Raw genomic sequence first — 18,196 nt, forward strand, 5'->3', positions numbered from 1 at the left:
AAGAATCACATATACACCTCTTGTCAAAAAAAAAAATAACATCCTCCACCCTACCGTGACATATTACTCCTGAGTGTGAGAGACTTGCTGAATTGGAATTTTTTGAAAGATGAATGGGAGGCATCAAGAAATGATTACAGTACCAAACATGGTTGTCAAGGCATCGGTTTGGCATCCAGACTCCTTGACAACTATGGTTGCCTTGATAGCCTAGGTGCATCTTGTTGGTGTAATCTTGTGTCTAGGCCCTCCTCCAATGCCTTCGGTCTCCTAGACGCCGAAACAACTATGATATCAAAACTGAAAGTCTATAGGGATAGGACAGTAACATCAGCGAAACAATTGAGATAGACAAAAGAGATTTAATTTTTGCCAGTTGTTCAGCATGGACCACGATAAGAATACAATCTCATCTGATATTTCAATGTTTTTGCAGTTGTTTGTACATGTTACTAGGAACTTGCTAACTATTTCATCAATTGTCAGGAAGAAGTAGATCACATAAAAGCCACTGAAAACATTAAAGTTGGAATGTTACCAGATACATCATACATAATATTTCAACAGGCCAGACATTCTAAAGACATACATATGATATCAATATTCCAAAAAAAAGGGTCATTTCTTAACAATATAGGCATAGCCTAAATGAATATCATCGAAAAAAGGCTGATCTGGATAAATAGGGTAACAGTTGAACAGAACAATATGCAAATAGTTAAAACTCAACTCATCAACGAGTATTTATACCTGGAGTGACGTTGTAAGAACAGACAAGGGTACGTCTTTTGCTAGAGCATCTTCATTAGGTTTAAGCAAAGCCAATAGTGTCTCCTTCAAAGGCTTCAGCAAAGTTCGGTCATTCGCTGCCAAAGGCCCCAAATAAGAGCTGGCAACCTTAAGTGCATTAGAATGCTCACCACTCTTGACCAGTTTAAGAAATTCAACCTGTTCAAGGCACAAAGTTTAGTGTGGCAAATTCATTCTCTGGTCTATCAATTCTAATAGATATATAATTTCCATTTTGTCATTTTCTTAAGTCCTGCATTTTTCAACAATGATTACCTGCTTAAGTTGGAATAAAAGAAGAGGATTTTGTGCAAAAAAATGTGGGTCAAACGCATTTACTTCTTCCACAACCTCAGCAGCCATTCCTTTACTAGCTAATTCCTTTATGTCCAGCACAGTCTCATATTTATGATCCTTTCTCTTGCCGTAAAGCTCAAGTGCAGAATGTTTTAGGGAAGCCTACAGAACAAGAAATTTGTCAACAAACAAAATGAGAAAATTATAAGCATAAACTTACAAGTCAGACACCTGCTGTTCTTCCAATACCCTTATGTTGGCATTATGAGCTAATGTGTAAAGCATCTGGTTACTGCTTCCAATAGAAGGATCATCAGAAATAATTTCGAGCTTTTCAACTCTCCCTCTCCATCTCTTGCGTCCGCTCCTTTCTCCAGTTGCATAACTTCTACTCCTTTGAAACCCTCTACTTACTTTGGACTGATGTGTCCCACTAGTGCTGCAGTCTTCGCGATTACCTATTGCCTCGTCCGTACATCGCATCACAATATCAGCCCCATCCGTCCTCATAGCACTAGCATTGACTTCTTGAGAATCAACCATTTCAGACTTGACAACGAATGTTTCAGCATCAGACTGACTACCGATTTGATAATCCATGTTGACTGAAACACAATCCTGTGGGGAGTCACACCCTGGATCTGGTTGACACAACTTTTGGGATTTACCTGAGGTTTGCATATCTGAATCTGGAAAAATCAGAGTATAACTCCATAAGAACAAATAATATTCACTTGCAGATAGAAGGGAAATTGAATAGTAAAAGGGGCAACTGCGACACAAAAATATCACCAGATGGTAATGCGAGACCACTGTCCACAATCCCTCTATAGAGACAGTACTCATGAACAAGTTCATCAAGCATTGCAGCATCCAGTTTCATCCGGCACAAATCATTCTGTGGGAAAATACCAACCAACAAAAGGGGGAAAAATACACATAGGTAAGAGAAATAACTCTATAGACAGTGCAAATTATAAACACTATTCCCATAGAATATGCATTTTAAAAATAATAAGTCAAAGATGGGAAATCACATCATCATAGGGTTATAGTTATGAATGATTAATAATAGCATGTACATATACTCAATTCAAACAGGAGTCATGACACTATGAGACAAGTTGAAGTCACCACCAAAGAAGGCATGGCAGCAACATAAAACACAGCATGTAAACAAATACGCATTGCATGAAAATTAATATGCATATAAGGTCGCTGTTTAGTGGGCAGACTTTGGCGCAATGGTAAGTTTGCTCCATTGCATCCAAGTGGTCGAGTCAGGAAACAGCCTCTCCTTGAAGTGGGGGTAAGGCTGGAGACATTATAACCCTCCCTAGACCCCGCACTGGTGGAAGCCTCATACACTAGGTACAACCTTTGATAAGGTTGCTGTTTCTCAGATTAAAGTAGCTGTGTCCATTGTAACAATTCAAGAAAAGAATACCCAAACTTCTGAAAACCCTTTACTGTCCCACAACTTCTGAACACCCTTGTTGGGACGATCCTCAAGCAAGGTCTAAAGGATCAGGATCGGTGATTAGAGCATCCCCAACCGACTCCAATTGGACTGGGATCGTATTAGCTGGATCCACTTGACAGAAATAGACAACCATTTGTGGGTGAGTCTTAGACACGGATGATCCTGATCTGGAAAACCTGATCCAGATTGTCTTATCAGAACAGAAATGGACAATACTTGAAACCTTATCCTGAAGGGAAAAAATGGAACCGCCTGCTTTTTATCAAATTAAATAAGCAGAGATATCAAGCCCAAGATATTTGAATTCCTAACGAAAATCCTTGTATTTTCTATTTCATTCCTTAAAAAACAATCTCATATTGACTAGAAACTTCAATAAGCCTTAACAAGCCTATGATGGATCAAAAACCAAAATGGACTACCAATCTCCTTAAATTAGTAAATTCCAAATTCATCCATAAGAGAGGTGGGTGGGGGAGAGGAAACCTCCAAGCTACATCAGTAACAAATCATCCAGGTACTCCAACTTCATTAAAAGACAAATGTAACATTGTAGTATAATGAAACTAAAATATATATAAGCTCCATTTTAAACTTAAACCCTTATGGAAACCAATAACCTGATAAGAAGCATAGAAAGTGCCCAAAACTTTTGGGAGGAAGAGAAAGTTAAGGACTGCACTCAGCAGGAAAAAAATGAGATATAACCTGAAATGCCTGATACAAATCGCCTTTAGCAAAGCGCAAGCTATCAACTGCACCTTGTCTTGTAAGCTCCACAGCATGTGCAAGGGCTTGTATATCAACCTAAATTTGAAATCAAAGGAATGAAATGATGTAAAATCTCAATAACTACCCAAAAAATAGATTGGCAATTGAGTCCGGACCTCGTCAAAAGGAGGTGCCTCATGCAGGCTCTCCTGTGATGTTACAGGGAGGTCACGTTCCTCGAGGAGCAACCTCTCTGTAAGATCTGAAATTGGTGATGAAATTCCCTGATTAAAGCAAAATCCTTTGTGTACGCTGCACAATATTAAAGAAACAATCTAAGATTCCATTATACAAAAAGTATATAAATGGTTAGCAAGTTTGAGAAAAATGGGAAACTAGAGTTAACGAAGAACCTTATCAAGTATCTCAAGGTCATAGAAAAGATCGGGTCATAAGCTTGCAGATTTGCTCTTAAAACAGAGGATAGCAATCCCGCGAGATCAACCCTCCTCCGTATAGACCACTGAACCAAAAAATAAGAAGTAATACAATTTGTCTTATAACTGGTGCTGAAATTCTTAAATCATGTTATTCATAACCATGACTATATAAGCTTATGATAATTACAGACCCACACTGTCCTCATAAGAAGTGAAATGACATCTTTTTAATTAACTTTTTGAGGATAATTTGCAACACAGAGATATTACAAATGCAAAGGAGGAAACAAAGACATCTCGTTAAACCACATCCTTCTCTGTCTTTTAACTAGTAGGAGCAGGGGCTCGCCACACCACTATACACTCTCAATAACTACCACATGGCAGTTCATTTATGGTCCAAATTTAGTTGACATACATGTCATCATCAAATTTTCTATAAGTGACATCCAAGCATCCCCATATCTAAAAACCAACTTACCAAATCATCAATCAATGTGGCAGAATGTACAAGGTGGTGTTGTAAGGCTATTGGGTATGGGCGTGGTGGGAACTTCTTCCCTCAACACATACCCAAGCAGAAAGTGATACAAAAATAAAAAATAAAAAACAAACTGATGCACATATTAAGAGGTGAAATCCCTAGCTGCGAAACCACAATACAAAGGGAAAGGCTAATCACTTGGCACCAGACACCAACTAGTCAAAACAAACTTCAGAGATATCAGTGATGATAAGGCACACCACTTGAAAAGAAAAGTGTTGGTGGGAGAGGGGGGGGGGGATGGTTCTTTTAATAATTTATGGATGACTGACAAATGATGTATCATAACCTCACAACAAGTGCTGATTGCTGAACTTATATTGTTTCCTTTTCTCCTTCCTTTCTTCCTCTGTTTTTATCCATTAAAGTTTACCGGTATTTTGTATTGCAGTGAATCATCACTCTGTCAACCTCTTGTCCAAACCCTCCATAAGATTGCAAATGGCTCCATTTCGCATGGTATTATCTCCCATGTGGTTTTGGGATCTTCAGTAGCTTGGAAAGAGTATATATACACTGGTTGCTGGGATCCAAAAACCCCCCACAAAAAGCACTATAACCCTGCTACTTCACAACAGAGGAGAAGGATGTGCTACATTTATCCTCTCTTCTATTCATAGCTACACTTTAATGCTTCTCAGATATGTCATTACTCAAGAAGGTTGGTGTTAGTGCTCATCAATAACTCAAGCAAATGTTTCTACCCTTGGTAATGTAGGACTAGATTTGACAAGTCAAACCAGACCCAAAACTTCAGGAAAATTAAACCAAAGAACAACCTGATACCCAAACACACCAACAATAACAACCGGCAGGACAATAATAATTTCAGCTGATAATCGAATTCAGGACACCAGTATCGGCTAGGACAGAACAGCAGTAATTAAATTGACAAAACCAGGAACTTCAGATTATTCATAGATGTTCAAATCAGTAGTAATAGTGATCCAAAATCGTAAAACAATAGTATATAATCAGTCAAAGCAATCGATCTCAATTCTGGACACAGCAGGTCACTAAAAGACAAGGATTCAGTGATTTTTAATAACTCACAACTGACTGGACAGAACCAGCCAAAAATTGGGTCGAACCCTACTTGGAAAGAGGGAACACTCGACCAAAAAACTGGGCCAATCCGACAACCAGATCTGGTTCTTCCAGCAGGTCCAATTGCTCTGTTTTGCAGAAAATTTCTGGGCAGAAACAGAATGGAACATACCTGGTTGCAGCAGTATTAATCCTTGAGAATAGAGAAGAACTTAAAGAGAATAATAGGGCTTGAAGAAAACCTCCCGGACTTCACGCCGCAAGGAGTCGTCAGATCACACACCAACCCACACTTTGATCAAACACAAAGTAACCTCATAGGGAGAAGCAGGGACAGCAGCATATTTTTTGTTCATAAAAATCGTGGGCCTTATATGGTGCCCTTCTTTATTTATAATGATGGGGTATAAGATTACAAAGAATAGAAACTCAAAGCTTCTAAATATTGACTGAATAAACTACCAACATGTAGTTACTAAAACTGGAAAATTGTAATCTAGTGAAATTAGAAAATAACTTAGAACAGAAATTAGAAACTAATGTAAGACGGAAAAATAGAAACTAAATAAGTAACTAATATCCCCATCATAGCCCAAGCCATGGGCCATTAGAAGCAGCCCTGGTCGACCCAATCAGCCACTAGGGTCGACCCTCTTATTCCTTCTTGAGTAGACCTTCAGATCTGCATCACTTGGTGGGATGGATCTGGCCAAAAGGTTACCTAAACAAAGCTTTTATCGTAGGGTTTCACTCAATAATTTGGTTCTGGCACTTACGTCCCCAATTCTGGAACCTCCATCAAACCATTAGGAGCCTTAATTGATTAACGAGATGATGGTAATCATACTCCCAATCCTCCAACATTCCTACAGGTTCCAACTGGCCCATTACGATTCAAGAGTACTGGCTAATTAGAACATTAGTCATTGAGCCCTAGCTCGTAAAGGTTGGCTTACTCATAATGAGGACCAATGTCAATCTAGTTGTATCCCCAAACCCTGATCCTTCTACCATTCTCAATTTCATAGGTGACTCATCATGAGGCAATCCGGGCACCATATAATTCCTTACAGTTGAACTGACTCTTCTTGAGATGCAATGGTTGTTGCTTATACCATATCTGCATTTGATAAGTATTCTCCATAACATCGAATCCCATCTGCCCTCTCTGCCCACAAAAAGATTCTGTGTTCAGTCACCATGCCAGCATCTTCAACACTTCAACTGAGCAAATATGTAAATGATAATACGAAGAGCCAATACTCTCTGCAAATTTCAGAGCCTACAAGAGCAGCTACTGCAAGAAGTAAACAATGCCCAACACAATAACTGAGCCTCACTGAACAAACTCTGGATAAGCATTCAACTCAACTCAACGAAGAATTATTGCAACCACCAGTGGTTTGCCACACGAATCTTGTATCAGCTTTGTTAGCCCCCGAAGTATAGAAAGGTGCCTAAAAAACGGGTCAGGTCTGAAACAGGGTCCATAAAAGGAAGAAGGATCTGCTATGAAAGTCTGCTGCAGCTGCCATAACTGGTTAAGATCCTCAGCTTTTCCTTATATAACGCCAGAATAGAAAGGCGATTCGTGCCGTTCTTGGCACAAACTTTGCAAAATCTTGGAGAGTGACCGGTGACAGTCTCAATGCTCTTATGGCAAGGCAGTCGCACCGAGATCTCAAAGAGGCGGCATTTTAATGCGGCTCAGGCTGCATTTTACTGTGGCTCCCTATGAAGGCACCAGTCGAGTAACAACCCACAAACTGATTCTATTAGAGATGTGTACTGAGGGTAGTTTGGGAACTAGTTATTCTACTTGTTTCCTTTTATTGTAATTCTTCTCTTCCCCTTTTTACCTCCCTAGGGAGGTGTATGTAATTTCTCATAATACATTAGTAAAGCAATATATATGAGAGAGAAATGATTTTCACACACAAGATTCTACTACTTCCTCTTCTCTTCTCTCCTCTTCTTCTTCTCTTCTTCTTCCTCCTCTTCTCTTCCTCAGTTGCTCCCTTGTTCTCTCACAACCTTTAGATTCCAACTTGGTATTAGAGCTTCAGGCTCAGGTTTGAGAGTCTTGTTATCTACTCCTAGTTCTCATTTTCCTCTCTTTGGAACCCTAGGTTACAAAGGTGTTACAAAGGAAGAGAGTACTATGTGAAAAACTCAAAGATTTTCTTGAGATAACATTGGACGAAGATCATAGAATCAGCGAGAGGAGGCCTCATGTGAAGAAAATGGAGTTTGAAACTCAAAAGGGAGGACAGCTTTTTGACAATTTCCGCCAGCCCTGGTCTGGAGCAGCTCTCACATCCAGCCGGTATTGAGGCTGGGATAGGCCACCTTTGTGTCGCCCTAGGCTCCTCTTTCAAACCCCTATGGTCTCAGTTCTTGAAGACAAGAGGTGTTGAGCCACAACACTCCTCTTCCCAATTTTTAAGGTACCCCCAACACTGTTCCCCTGTTTTCTTGCCTGAAAATCGATGGTTCTGATATTTTTCTTGTGCTATCTTGGGTTTATGCATGTATGGCTTGAATTATTTGAGATATTGTGAAGTGATGTTATGCTTTGAAGAGTGTGTTTGAGGTGGAATTTTCTTCCTTCCTTGCTTGTTTTTCTTCTTGAGTATTGTGATATTGGATTTGGGTAGTGTGTGTACTCCCCAATTTGTGTGTGTGCTTCTTCAATATGTCTAAAGACAGTGGACTTGGAGAAGTTTCAGCTAGTGCATCGAGTAGTGCTCATCTTACTACGAAGGCTTTTGAGAATCCGAATACTCATATTTCTATTGTAAAGTTGGACAACACCAACTATTTGGACTAGGTTCACTCTGTGAAGCTTTCGTTGCAGAGTAGGGGGAAGCTAAGGTACATTATAGGTACCATTCAAGCTCCTAATCCTAATGAGGTCCAACAGAAGAAGCAGTGCCAGTAGGACTACATTGATGAGCACTGAGAAGAGGGCACAAGAGATGAAGTGGTAGTTTCAGTTGACAAAGGCAGAGAGGAGGACATCTTGAGCATGATGTCCAAAATATAATCCCACCTATCCCTTCAAGTTGCCTAAACAAGAACTAACTTAAACTGACCAAATATGTAACTAAAAAGGACTCTTTCTAGGCTAAACTAACTAACTTACCAGCATATGGGACCCACAAAACCAAATCCATATACTTAATCCTGTGTGCAGAATCACACCACAAATATGGGATTATAAAAAATTCTTATTACATCAATAACCCAAAACTAAAAAACACAAGGCCCATAGAACCCATCCATGGGCCAAAATTAAGTCTTCTAAGGCCCAATTAAACAATATAAATTGCATCAATTCCCCCAATGTTGGCAAAATGTGTCCTCGAGTTTCAAAGTGGGGGTGATCTTCACATCATAATCAACGCTTCACACAAACAAAATAAGCAACAATCAACTTCCAAATGTCCACGATTTGTGGAGGAAGTATTGACTCAACTGTTTTTTATCTCCTTACAAACAAAGCCAAGTGTTATCTCTCCAACAGAAATCTTTTTTGGGGCTCCACATCTTCAATCAAATAGTCAATCAATTCACTTGCTTCAATCTCAGTTGTGACCAAGGATTAAAGTATCGGTATCGGTCGACCAAAATTAAGATATGCACCAGAGGGTATCGTATTGTATCAAAGACACGCTAAGATATGCAAAAGATACACACATAAATGGATAGGAAACACTTTTTTATACTTTTGCATAAAAAAAAACAATTAAAAAAAGCTATATATAACATGTATTATGCATAAACACTAAAATGGAGAGTATTGCACTAAGAATCCAAGGTTTGTAGTTGTTTATGGGTGTAAAATCCTTTTTCCCAACCTTGATTTCCACTTTAGTTAGAGAGAAACCTTATCGGTACTGATACTATATGAAAAATTAAAAATCAAGGTGAAATGTAAATTTTCTGATAAAGAATTCTATATTTTACAATTTTCATAGAGTATCGGTATGTATCGTACTATACATATCAATACAAAAGGATTTTAAAATTTCCACGTATCATATCGGTAGTATCATACCGGTAAAGGTCGACACTGATACATATCGGCAGATACGGTACAATATGCATTGTTGTGAGTTGTGACCATCTATTGAAGATCATTGAATATGTCAAACATTGATCTTCTTGCAGCTCCTGCAGGATTGGTTGAAATTCTTCTTCAATTTCCCATATTCTCTTGGGATACTTTTCATCGACTTGTCGTATCACTTCTTAAAGCTGTTTCGTACTCTTTGCCAAGTAATTTTGCAAACCTTCCACCAAATTAATCACATGATTGATTGATAACCTATCCATAGGGTCTGGCGTAGGTTTGGCTCTCATACCAATTAATGCAATTCAGGATTCTAGAAAATAAACTAAAAAGAACTACAACTATACCAGGTTCTATGTAGAATTAATAGGACCGAACAGGGACAAATATTGGATGAAACAAAACTGGAACAAGGAAGATGACCAAATCTAACAAACAGAAAATTGAACCAAAAATAAAGCATGTATTCCAGATATATAACTCAGAGTTCAGAAAGCTAGAAACAAATTTCAAAATTCAAGAGAGATCATCACCAGAAACTGAAACATCAATTTTAGGATGAAACTGATTTATAATAACAAAGAAATCTTCAGGAGCAAGCCAAAACTGATCCAAAAACAGGGGTTGCCCTTGGTGTTGGAACAAGATGATTTAAAGAAACAGTAACAGAAATAGGAGAAGAGAAGAGGAAATAAGGAGGATCACATCAGAGAAAAAACCCCGATCAGATGCAGAGTAGAAAGAGAGAAGATAAGAACAAGTATGAATGAGAAAGAAAGATAAAAGGAGAAGAGAAATATTGAGGAGAGAGAAAAAGAGAGACTGCTCACTAGTCATACACGAGCAGACAGAGTAACATAGCACCAAAACTCATAATTCCATTACCAAAAACCACCACTAACAGTGGGGTAGAGTATTCAATGTGAAAAAAAAAAAAAAAAGTCTCCTAAACAACTGTTCCTTCAAGTTATCTAAAAAACTAATTTAAACTGACCAAAGACTTAACTAAAAAAAGGCTCTTTTCAGACCAAACTTACTTAACAGCAGATGGGACTCACATAATCTTATTCATATACTTATTCTTCTGTGTAGAATTGAAACCCCAAATATAGGCTTATAAAATAGACTCATTAGACATCAATAAACCCAAAAATAAAAGGCCCAAGGCTTATAGAACCCATCCATGGCCCAAAATTAAGTCTTCTGGATCCCAATTGAACAATATGAACTGCATCACACCTTGGCTGCTCTCAACATAATAAGATCAACAATATGCCTTCCCTCATCCATTTACACCTTCAACAGTTCAACCTGCACCACATCGCTCCTCAATGTTTCTGTCATTTGTCTTCACTGCACACGAGAGAACAATCTAAGTCAACTTTCACCCAGCTTGTTGTCTAGTGAAGCTACACCCTTAGTTTCCTCTGAATACATTCACTTCTAATTCTAAAGGAAGTATTAACCTAGGGAGCAGACTGAATGATATGCATCCTAAGTTCCAAAAATTAGTTGAACACCGAGAATCTATGTTTCAACATTTGACCTAGATCAGTATTATGAACAACGACATGAACAAATATTAGAAATTATCAAATTGAATTAGAGAATCAGTTAAGAGCATTGGTTTACTGCTAATCAAGTAGAACTGAAATTACTTGAAGACTCCACCTCTTTAAACTGCAAATGTTCTTGATAGTTGAGCAAATATAATTTGTATTAATACACGGGTGCAAAATTTTGTAATTTCAAAGAGGTTGAGTGACACTTTTAAGTTAATATTTAACCTGATGTCAAATGTTTATCCATTGTCGTTACTACAAAGTATTCAGACCATTGTCAAGTTCCAACCTCAAAGATTTCAAATAGACATAATTCAGTGATTTTTCCAGTTGCCACTATGTTTATGGTTTCTCAAGGGGCTCTAATCAAAATTATTTCACAGTTCTGATACAATTTGACTGAAGGCATAACGAATTTACAATATTAGTCAAAATCACTTATGTTGAAATTGCTATACTTGAAATATTACAGTTCAGCTGTGAACGACTGAACAACATTAAGAACTGAATCTAACTTTCAAGGAAGCGGATCCAAGTTGCTATATAACTTCATGAAGGACATAAAATTGTGTTACCTCTATATTCAATCTGTAAATATGTATTTAAAATTTTTCATGATCAATACTGATAAATGAGCACAACCCAGGTATACATGCAGATGGTGGAAGCAACCACGTCGTGTTTAATATTGAAATTCTTAATGTATAACAGTTTTATTTCAACCAGGTCACTGGCCTCTCCTCCTCTTACATCCATTACATAAATCTTTATAAATAATGTTACATAAGTCTTAGCTCACAAAAGGTCCTTCCCGTTAGACATCAGTACTAAATATGGTTCAAAGGAGGTATAGAAACGCTTCCTTTGTATAATATCTGCTCTATCCTTGGTACTCATATTCCAACTATTTTCAGCTATTGTATTTATGTAAGTACAAATTTACAAAAAAGTCCCTATGTTCCATGATGAGACCCAAATCACTCAGTCAACAAATGACTACTGTTCTGCAAGGACGTGTACTAAAACACATAATATTAATTCCATAAAGCTCTTTTCTATCAAAAAATAATAACAACCACATACCTCATGAGCCACAGGAGAGGTCTGATCATCTTTGTCAAATATTAATGCAAGAAGAACATGTTTAAACTCCTCATATGCTTCCTTAAACACAAAGACAAATGGAGTCAAAATCCATTAGAAAAAAGCAGAAGCGGATGAAATGAAAAAAAATGACTCAACATGGTTTAGGATATCTTTTACTGTTATAAAGCTATCCATTAATATCATAATTGTATTGCAAAATCACAAGATGATTAATTCCAGATACGCAACAGATCCAAAGAAAACAAGGAGAAAACAGAACTTTCCCACTTTATCTCAAAGATAAATAGTAAAAGGAAAACTTAAAATGTCCCAAAATAGAATGTCTTTATCGGGAAAATCTGGTTGTCACCTAGATAGGTTACAGTACTGTCTGTAACCTATTTTCAATTGCCTACAATGCCCATAATGAAAAAGACAAGATTGATCATTATTGATTAAAGTTAAGATAGAGATGTACTTTCAGGTATAAAAAAAAATTTTCCAATCTTTAACCATTTCAATGATTAAAGGATCGAATAGACTTTGTATTTTAATGGGACCCACTAAGATGGAAGTCATCCTCTTCCTCCTCAACCTGCAATGCAATGCAATACAAGTAGTGTCTCTCTTCACCCTACTTTTTCTCCACAAAGCTCTCATACACTCCTATTTTTTCTCTACAAAACTCTGACAAACCCCAATTTTAGCTATAGATCAATCTCACCCCCATTGATTTTTATTTAATGTCTCACTCCTGACGATCTCGCTCCCGCTTCATTTTTACTCTGATCATGGACTCTGGTGAAAAAGGGGTCAAACGCTCACCAAACTCATGGTTTGTAATCGCCAAGAGCTTGTGATGTGTGAAACATCTGTGAACAATAGTGACAGACAAACATCTGTGGAACCAGAGGTGGTTTTCCATTCTCATTAGTGGTTTCAGAATATCATAATAAACTCCAGAATCTATCATTGCAGAGGAGCAGTAAATGAGAAAGAGAAACTGAGAGAGAGAGAGAGAGAGAGTAGTTGGAGTTTGATTTATAAATCATTGTAAATGGCATAGTCAGGTTTGGACAGCTGTTGCAGCTGTGGGAAAAACAGCCACCAAGATTGAAACAGTGAAATGAATTGAAAAGTGAAAGGGGGAAAAAAAAAAAAAAAGGAAGCAAGGAAGAGAGAAGAAACAGTGTTGGGGATTTACACTACTACCATTGACAATGACTCTTTATGCTTACGTTGGCAGTACAGATTTTGAAATTAAAATGGCATATGCACCCCTATATTCAGCTACAATCATACTATAAAATAGGGGCACTGTACATTAAATTACAAATTCAGTAGGTGCCATTCAGACAGACCCTTCTTTATCAGTCAAGAAATGAACAATTATTGACTATGCCTTTATAAATGTTAGCTCTGCAAGTAAGCTACAACCATCGAAGCATCTAAATTGCATTATCATGACTTCAAAATATTAACAGATCCAGCACTGGCCTTGCAAAGTAAGATCCTAATCATTTATAATAACCCTTTTCTTAATAAATGAAAATGCTAATCTCACAGCTTCTGTGACCTCACTGTCCAATCTCATATCAGAGAGAATTTTATTTATTTTTAAACCAACCCCCCCAATAAAAATAAATAAATAAATAAATAAATAATAATAAAAACTTACGGGGTTTCCAATGCCTGGGATCCCATGTGCTACTTTCAGATAGGACAGTCTGTTTGCCAAACAGTCTGTTTTGTCAGGCTAGCAAGAACCCTATAATGAATACCATGTGTCACACTTCATCTCCTTGTGACTCATCTATATGCCTTCTACCAAGAAAACTAACTTTCAACGGATCTAATGGCAAGTATTATCCGCATCTATATAGGGTGGTCTGGAATTCTACACCAGCATCACTGTCAGTGAACCTTTATATCTGATTAAAGGTGAAGGAATAAAGTCGTGTGCCCCTCATCATGAATAAGGGAAATAGTGTCAGCCAGGCTGTCATTCTATGTGCCTGAGATCTGGTCCTATAATTAATTTGAAAAATTCAAAGTAGAGTGTGCTAGTCTATGTTCCCCTACAGAAGCTTTCATGGATTGTACTAGCTCATTGAAATTAAAATGGTGGCAGAAATCAGGATGTATAAGCATGGGAGGTTCAACTGAGGAAATGGAGAATGGTTATACATACATTTTGGTATAAGTGTAATTTTATATATTGTATATGGCCAAGATGCGTGGGATCATATAATTTTGCTTTTGTCATTTGAAATTGTTGAAGTTTTTGTACTTTGCCTCTTTGTGGTTCCCATTCTTTTATTACTAAATTATACTTGAAATGTCAGTAGCCACTAGACACAGATCTCAAGGATGCTGACTGAAGTACCAAGAAAGCCCTACATGGGCTAACCAGTCCTACGATTTCAGTGATATTAGTGGATCCTATTTGAACTGTTCCTTTTTATTCATCTCAGCATTTTGTACAGAAGTTATCACGTCAGTAATAGTGTCTACCCATGACAACAATTATTTGTGACCTGAGTTTTGATATAATCAATATTCTTTGTTTTTATTATTTATGTTTATGATGAATCTTTAAGGGTATACGCAGGAGATACAATCTACTAAATTAATCTATTTCAGATATCCTATTCTATACTGTTTAGATTTAAAAAGGGCATACATAGTGCACGAGGCTCCCACCATTGTGGGGTTTGGGGAGGATCATAATTTACACAGACTGGCCCCCATTTCGTGGAGAGGCTGTTTCTCAACTTGAACCCACGACCACTAGGTCGCAATGGAGCAACCTTACCGTTGCACTAAGGTCCGCCATCACTACAATGTTTAGATAATGATGATCTAATTTATTAGTATTTATAATATCTCACAAGCCAATGAAACTATTTTAGTAAAATACAACCATCTCAACTCCAAAGCAATCGCACCAAAAACTCAAGTTCCTTTTGGATACTAGTTCATTTGCTGCTACCCCCCCCCCCCCCAATTGTTTGATAAAGTTAGTGATTTCATTATAGGGAATCAGTGGAATATTGGTCTTTTGAATTCATTGCTAACCTTGTCATTAACTAATTCTATTCTCTTGATCCTCATATCCCTCGAACCTGATCGATGGTGCATCATGGTGGTCCCATCTTTCAACGGAGGGGTCTCTCACAACTCAATTAGCTGCCAAATTTCTTAAATCTAATTCGCTAACTAACTTTAATGGATGCTCAAACAGGAGTTCTTCCTCATCTCTTTGTTCACAATGGTGGCACTATTTTTGGAAACTCGATATCCACCGCAAATTTAAGCTCTTCTTTTGGCTAATTTCCCATGAAGGAACCCCCACAAAAGACATTCTGCAAAAGTGGGTGGATATTGAACCTATCTGTGGGTTTTGCCACAATCATCAAAAGACCACTTGGCATGTCTTCCTTGGTTGCGAATTTTCAAGAAGAATTTGGGCTGCTAGCCCATTGAGACTCAAACCTGATCTACTTCATTTTCCCTCTTTTACTAATTTAATTATGTATTTCTTTAACTCTAATAATATACCTAGAAATAAACTGGATTTCCTTTTCTTCATCTTCATATCACTTTCTACTTTATCTAGAAACATAGAAACCAAGTCATTTTTGGACTTGAAAAACCAAATCCACAGACGATTCTAAAACAGGAAGAAGAGTAGATTACTAATTGATTACCTGATAATTCTGCTGCATCACAGATGACTGTCCCTACTCTCGAATCTGTTACTTTTCCAACACTCCCCTCTTTTCAAAAGAAGGTCCTTATTATTACAGGGATTTTAGACCTAACCAAAAGCATCTCTGGATGGGCATATGCTCTAATAACTAAAGGAAGATGTATCTTACTTCATGCTAATTATTTGATGACAGGAAAATGTGGTGAGGCGGCAGCGAGGGGATTTCTACACGGGATGATAAAAATCCAAGAGAGAAGGGATGGGAGGTGGATGATATTTGGAGCGATGATGAAGAACTCCAACGGTTAATGGAAGGCAAACATAAAGTTTTTTGGTCATGGATTATTATACCTCTCCGTATGGACACGGAGCATTTTTTGTTTAACCCAACTTTTTGTTTAAAGGCTAACCACAACTTGGTTTTTTTGGTTAAAAATATTGCCTATGAGGCAATGACTAGGAAATGCCTGATTGATGATGATATTGTGCTGTATAAATACTGCAATACTGTGTAGTCCTTATTTTTCTTATTTATTTTATTAGTATCAAAAAAAAATCCATCCTCTATATAACCTCCGCAAAGGAGAAGATGCTCTTGGGAAGATCAAAGAAATAACTTCTTCCTCCATAAAGAATTCATCTAATAATTTCAAACCCAATCATTCCAAAAAAGCGTATACAATACTTCTTTGTTGACAAGCCAAAATTCTTGCACAAGAAAGTTGAAGTATACACTTTATTTGAAACAAACACTCTTTTTATGATCCGTTGTGACAATGAGAAATATGTTTGCATATGTCTGCCCAAATTGATCAATAATATCAAAATCTGATAAAGCCGCCCCGACCATTTTACTAATGGGATGCCCAAATGGGTTACAAAATTTTGCTTTAGCCAATGATCCAATTAGAGAAATAATTGGAACTATGGTACCAAACTTATTAATAGAAATATCTATGTGAAACATTTTTTAGCATTTGACTAACCATGAGAATAAACTTGCACAACCATACATTAGAGTTTAAAAAAACAATTAAAGGAATATCTGCTAGATGTCTGTGAATTGTTCGCAGTTCTTTTTCCTCTCCTTTTGGCTTTATTTTTAGGGGGGGTGTTTGGGGAGAAGAGATTATAAAGAACAAGTTTTAACTTAATTAACTAGATGATACTTCGAGCCTCCACAAGGGATTCTTCAAGTATATACAACCCCAGAAAATCATCTTCAATATGAATTCTACTGGAAGTGTTGAAGAATGCTCGACACATGTGGACAAGGTGAAAATCTCTGATTTGATATCCAACGTCCTCACCAACCCAGAGAAAGAAAGATAAATATCTTGAGTATCTAACCTATAACGATGTTTTGATCAACCAAAATAATAATAAAAATTGTATTAAAACAGAGCAACCCAACCAAATCAAACCAATTACAATGCCAACACTGAAAAAATAGAAAAATTGAATAGCCTGACCAAACCAATTACAATGTCAAAAACTAATAAAAACAAAGGTATAGAAGAAAATTAAACCTTAATTCTCTCTCATGCTGAAGAAAAGAAAAAAATATGATACGTACATCGACCAAGTTCAAAATGAATACAAAGTAAAAATAATATCTTGCAGGGAGAATCATATCTACCGGGTAAGCGTCAAGAGCGCAAGGAGCAAGCGCTGTCCGCAAGCACTCGATGGCAGAATCACGATCTTGTGTGGTCCCTTTCCTTAGAAGCTCAATAAATTTCTAGTTTTGAAAAAAGAGGTCCGATTTAAGAAAAAATAGTTCCAGTTGAATTAAGTCACTAATAATAAGCGGAAAAAAAATTACCTGCTTGTGTAATCGGAAGAGAAGTCGATGATCATCGAGGATGAATGGAGCATGTATGCGAAGAAACTCAATAGAAGCATCGATATCACCGATTTCCAGTGATCTTCGGATCTCACGGATAAGCAAACGGAAGCGATAAGACGAAGAAGAAGGAGAAGAAGGGGTGGAAGATGGAGAAGAGTTTAAATCTTCGATCAAGTTTTCGGATTTAGCAAAATCAATAACCAGAGAATCCAGAGCTTCCCAGTTAACAGGCTCTGATTCCATTTTTCCTTTTTCTGTATTCCTTTCCCGCTTTCTCTAATTCATTATCGTAACGGAAGTTGTTCGAGTTTTAGAGAGAGAGAGAGAGAGAGAGAAGGGAAATTTTGTTTCTTTTTTCTACGAGGTCGGCGACCAAAACACGTAACAGTAAATTTAATGAGCGATGACCGTCGTTTACCCAAAAGAGTTATTGAATCACCCGCCTTTTCTTTCTTTTCCATTTCTATATGGTCATGGTCCAATTGCTTGGCTTTTCTCCTGATTTTCATCCAATCACCTATCGTCATTAGGTTTTCTCTTAAAAAAAAAATATCATTTTTTTGGATAAAATTATATCTAGGGCATGGATTTGGGGGACGGC

At 37.3% G+C, this 18,196-nt stretch overlaps 1 protein-coding gene across 1 annotated transcript; it reads right to left on the reverse strand.

Moving 5' to 3' along the window:
* Window positions 1-744: 744 nt before the first annotated feature.
* LOC122083684 lies at window positions 745-17,955 on the reverse strand. Its single transcript, XM_042651556.1, has 10 exons — window positions 17,572-17,955; window positions 17,386-17,487; window positions 12,032-12,112; window positions 3,694-3,803; window positions 3,457-3,592; window positions 3,278-3,376; window positions 1,879-1,984; window positions 1,318-1,775; window positions 1,066-1,248; window positions 745-948 (listed from the first exon to the last, which is right to left on the reverse strand). Exons 1-10 carry the CDS (start codon window positions 17,836-17,838, stop codon window positions 745-747), a joined length of 1,746 nt encoding a protein of 581 aa, XP_042507490.1. The 5' UTR covers window positions 17,839-17,955.
* Between the last annotated feature and the right edge of the window lie 241 nt (window positions 17,956-18,196).

This window comes from Macadamia integrifolia, chromosome 7 (assembly GCF_013358625.1).
Source record: "Macadamia integrifolia cultivar HAES 741 chromosome 7, SCU_Mint_v3, whole genome shotgun sequence".
Taxonomy (NCBI): domain Eukaryota; kingdom Viridiplantae; phylum Streptophyta; class Magnoliopsida; order Proteales; family Proteaceae; genus Macadamia; species Macadamia integrifolia.

Coding starts and splice junctions, on each gene's coding strand:
- LOC122083684 (XM_042651556.1), bottom strand. CDS start 17,838: ATGGAATCAGAGCCTGTTAACTGGGAAGCTCTGGATTCTCTGGTTATT. Junction 3,593..3,693: donor ACCTTGAGATACTTGATAAG/GTTCTTCGTTAA, acceptor AATATTGTGCAG/CGTACACAAAGGATTTTGCT. Junction 1,249..1,317: donor GGGTATTGGAAGAACAGCAG/GTGTCTGACTTG, acceptor CTTGTTCTGTAG/GCTTCCCTAAAACATTCTGC.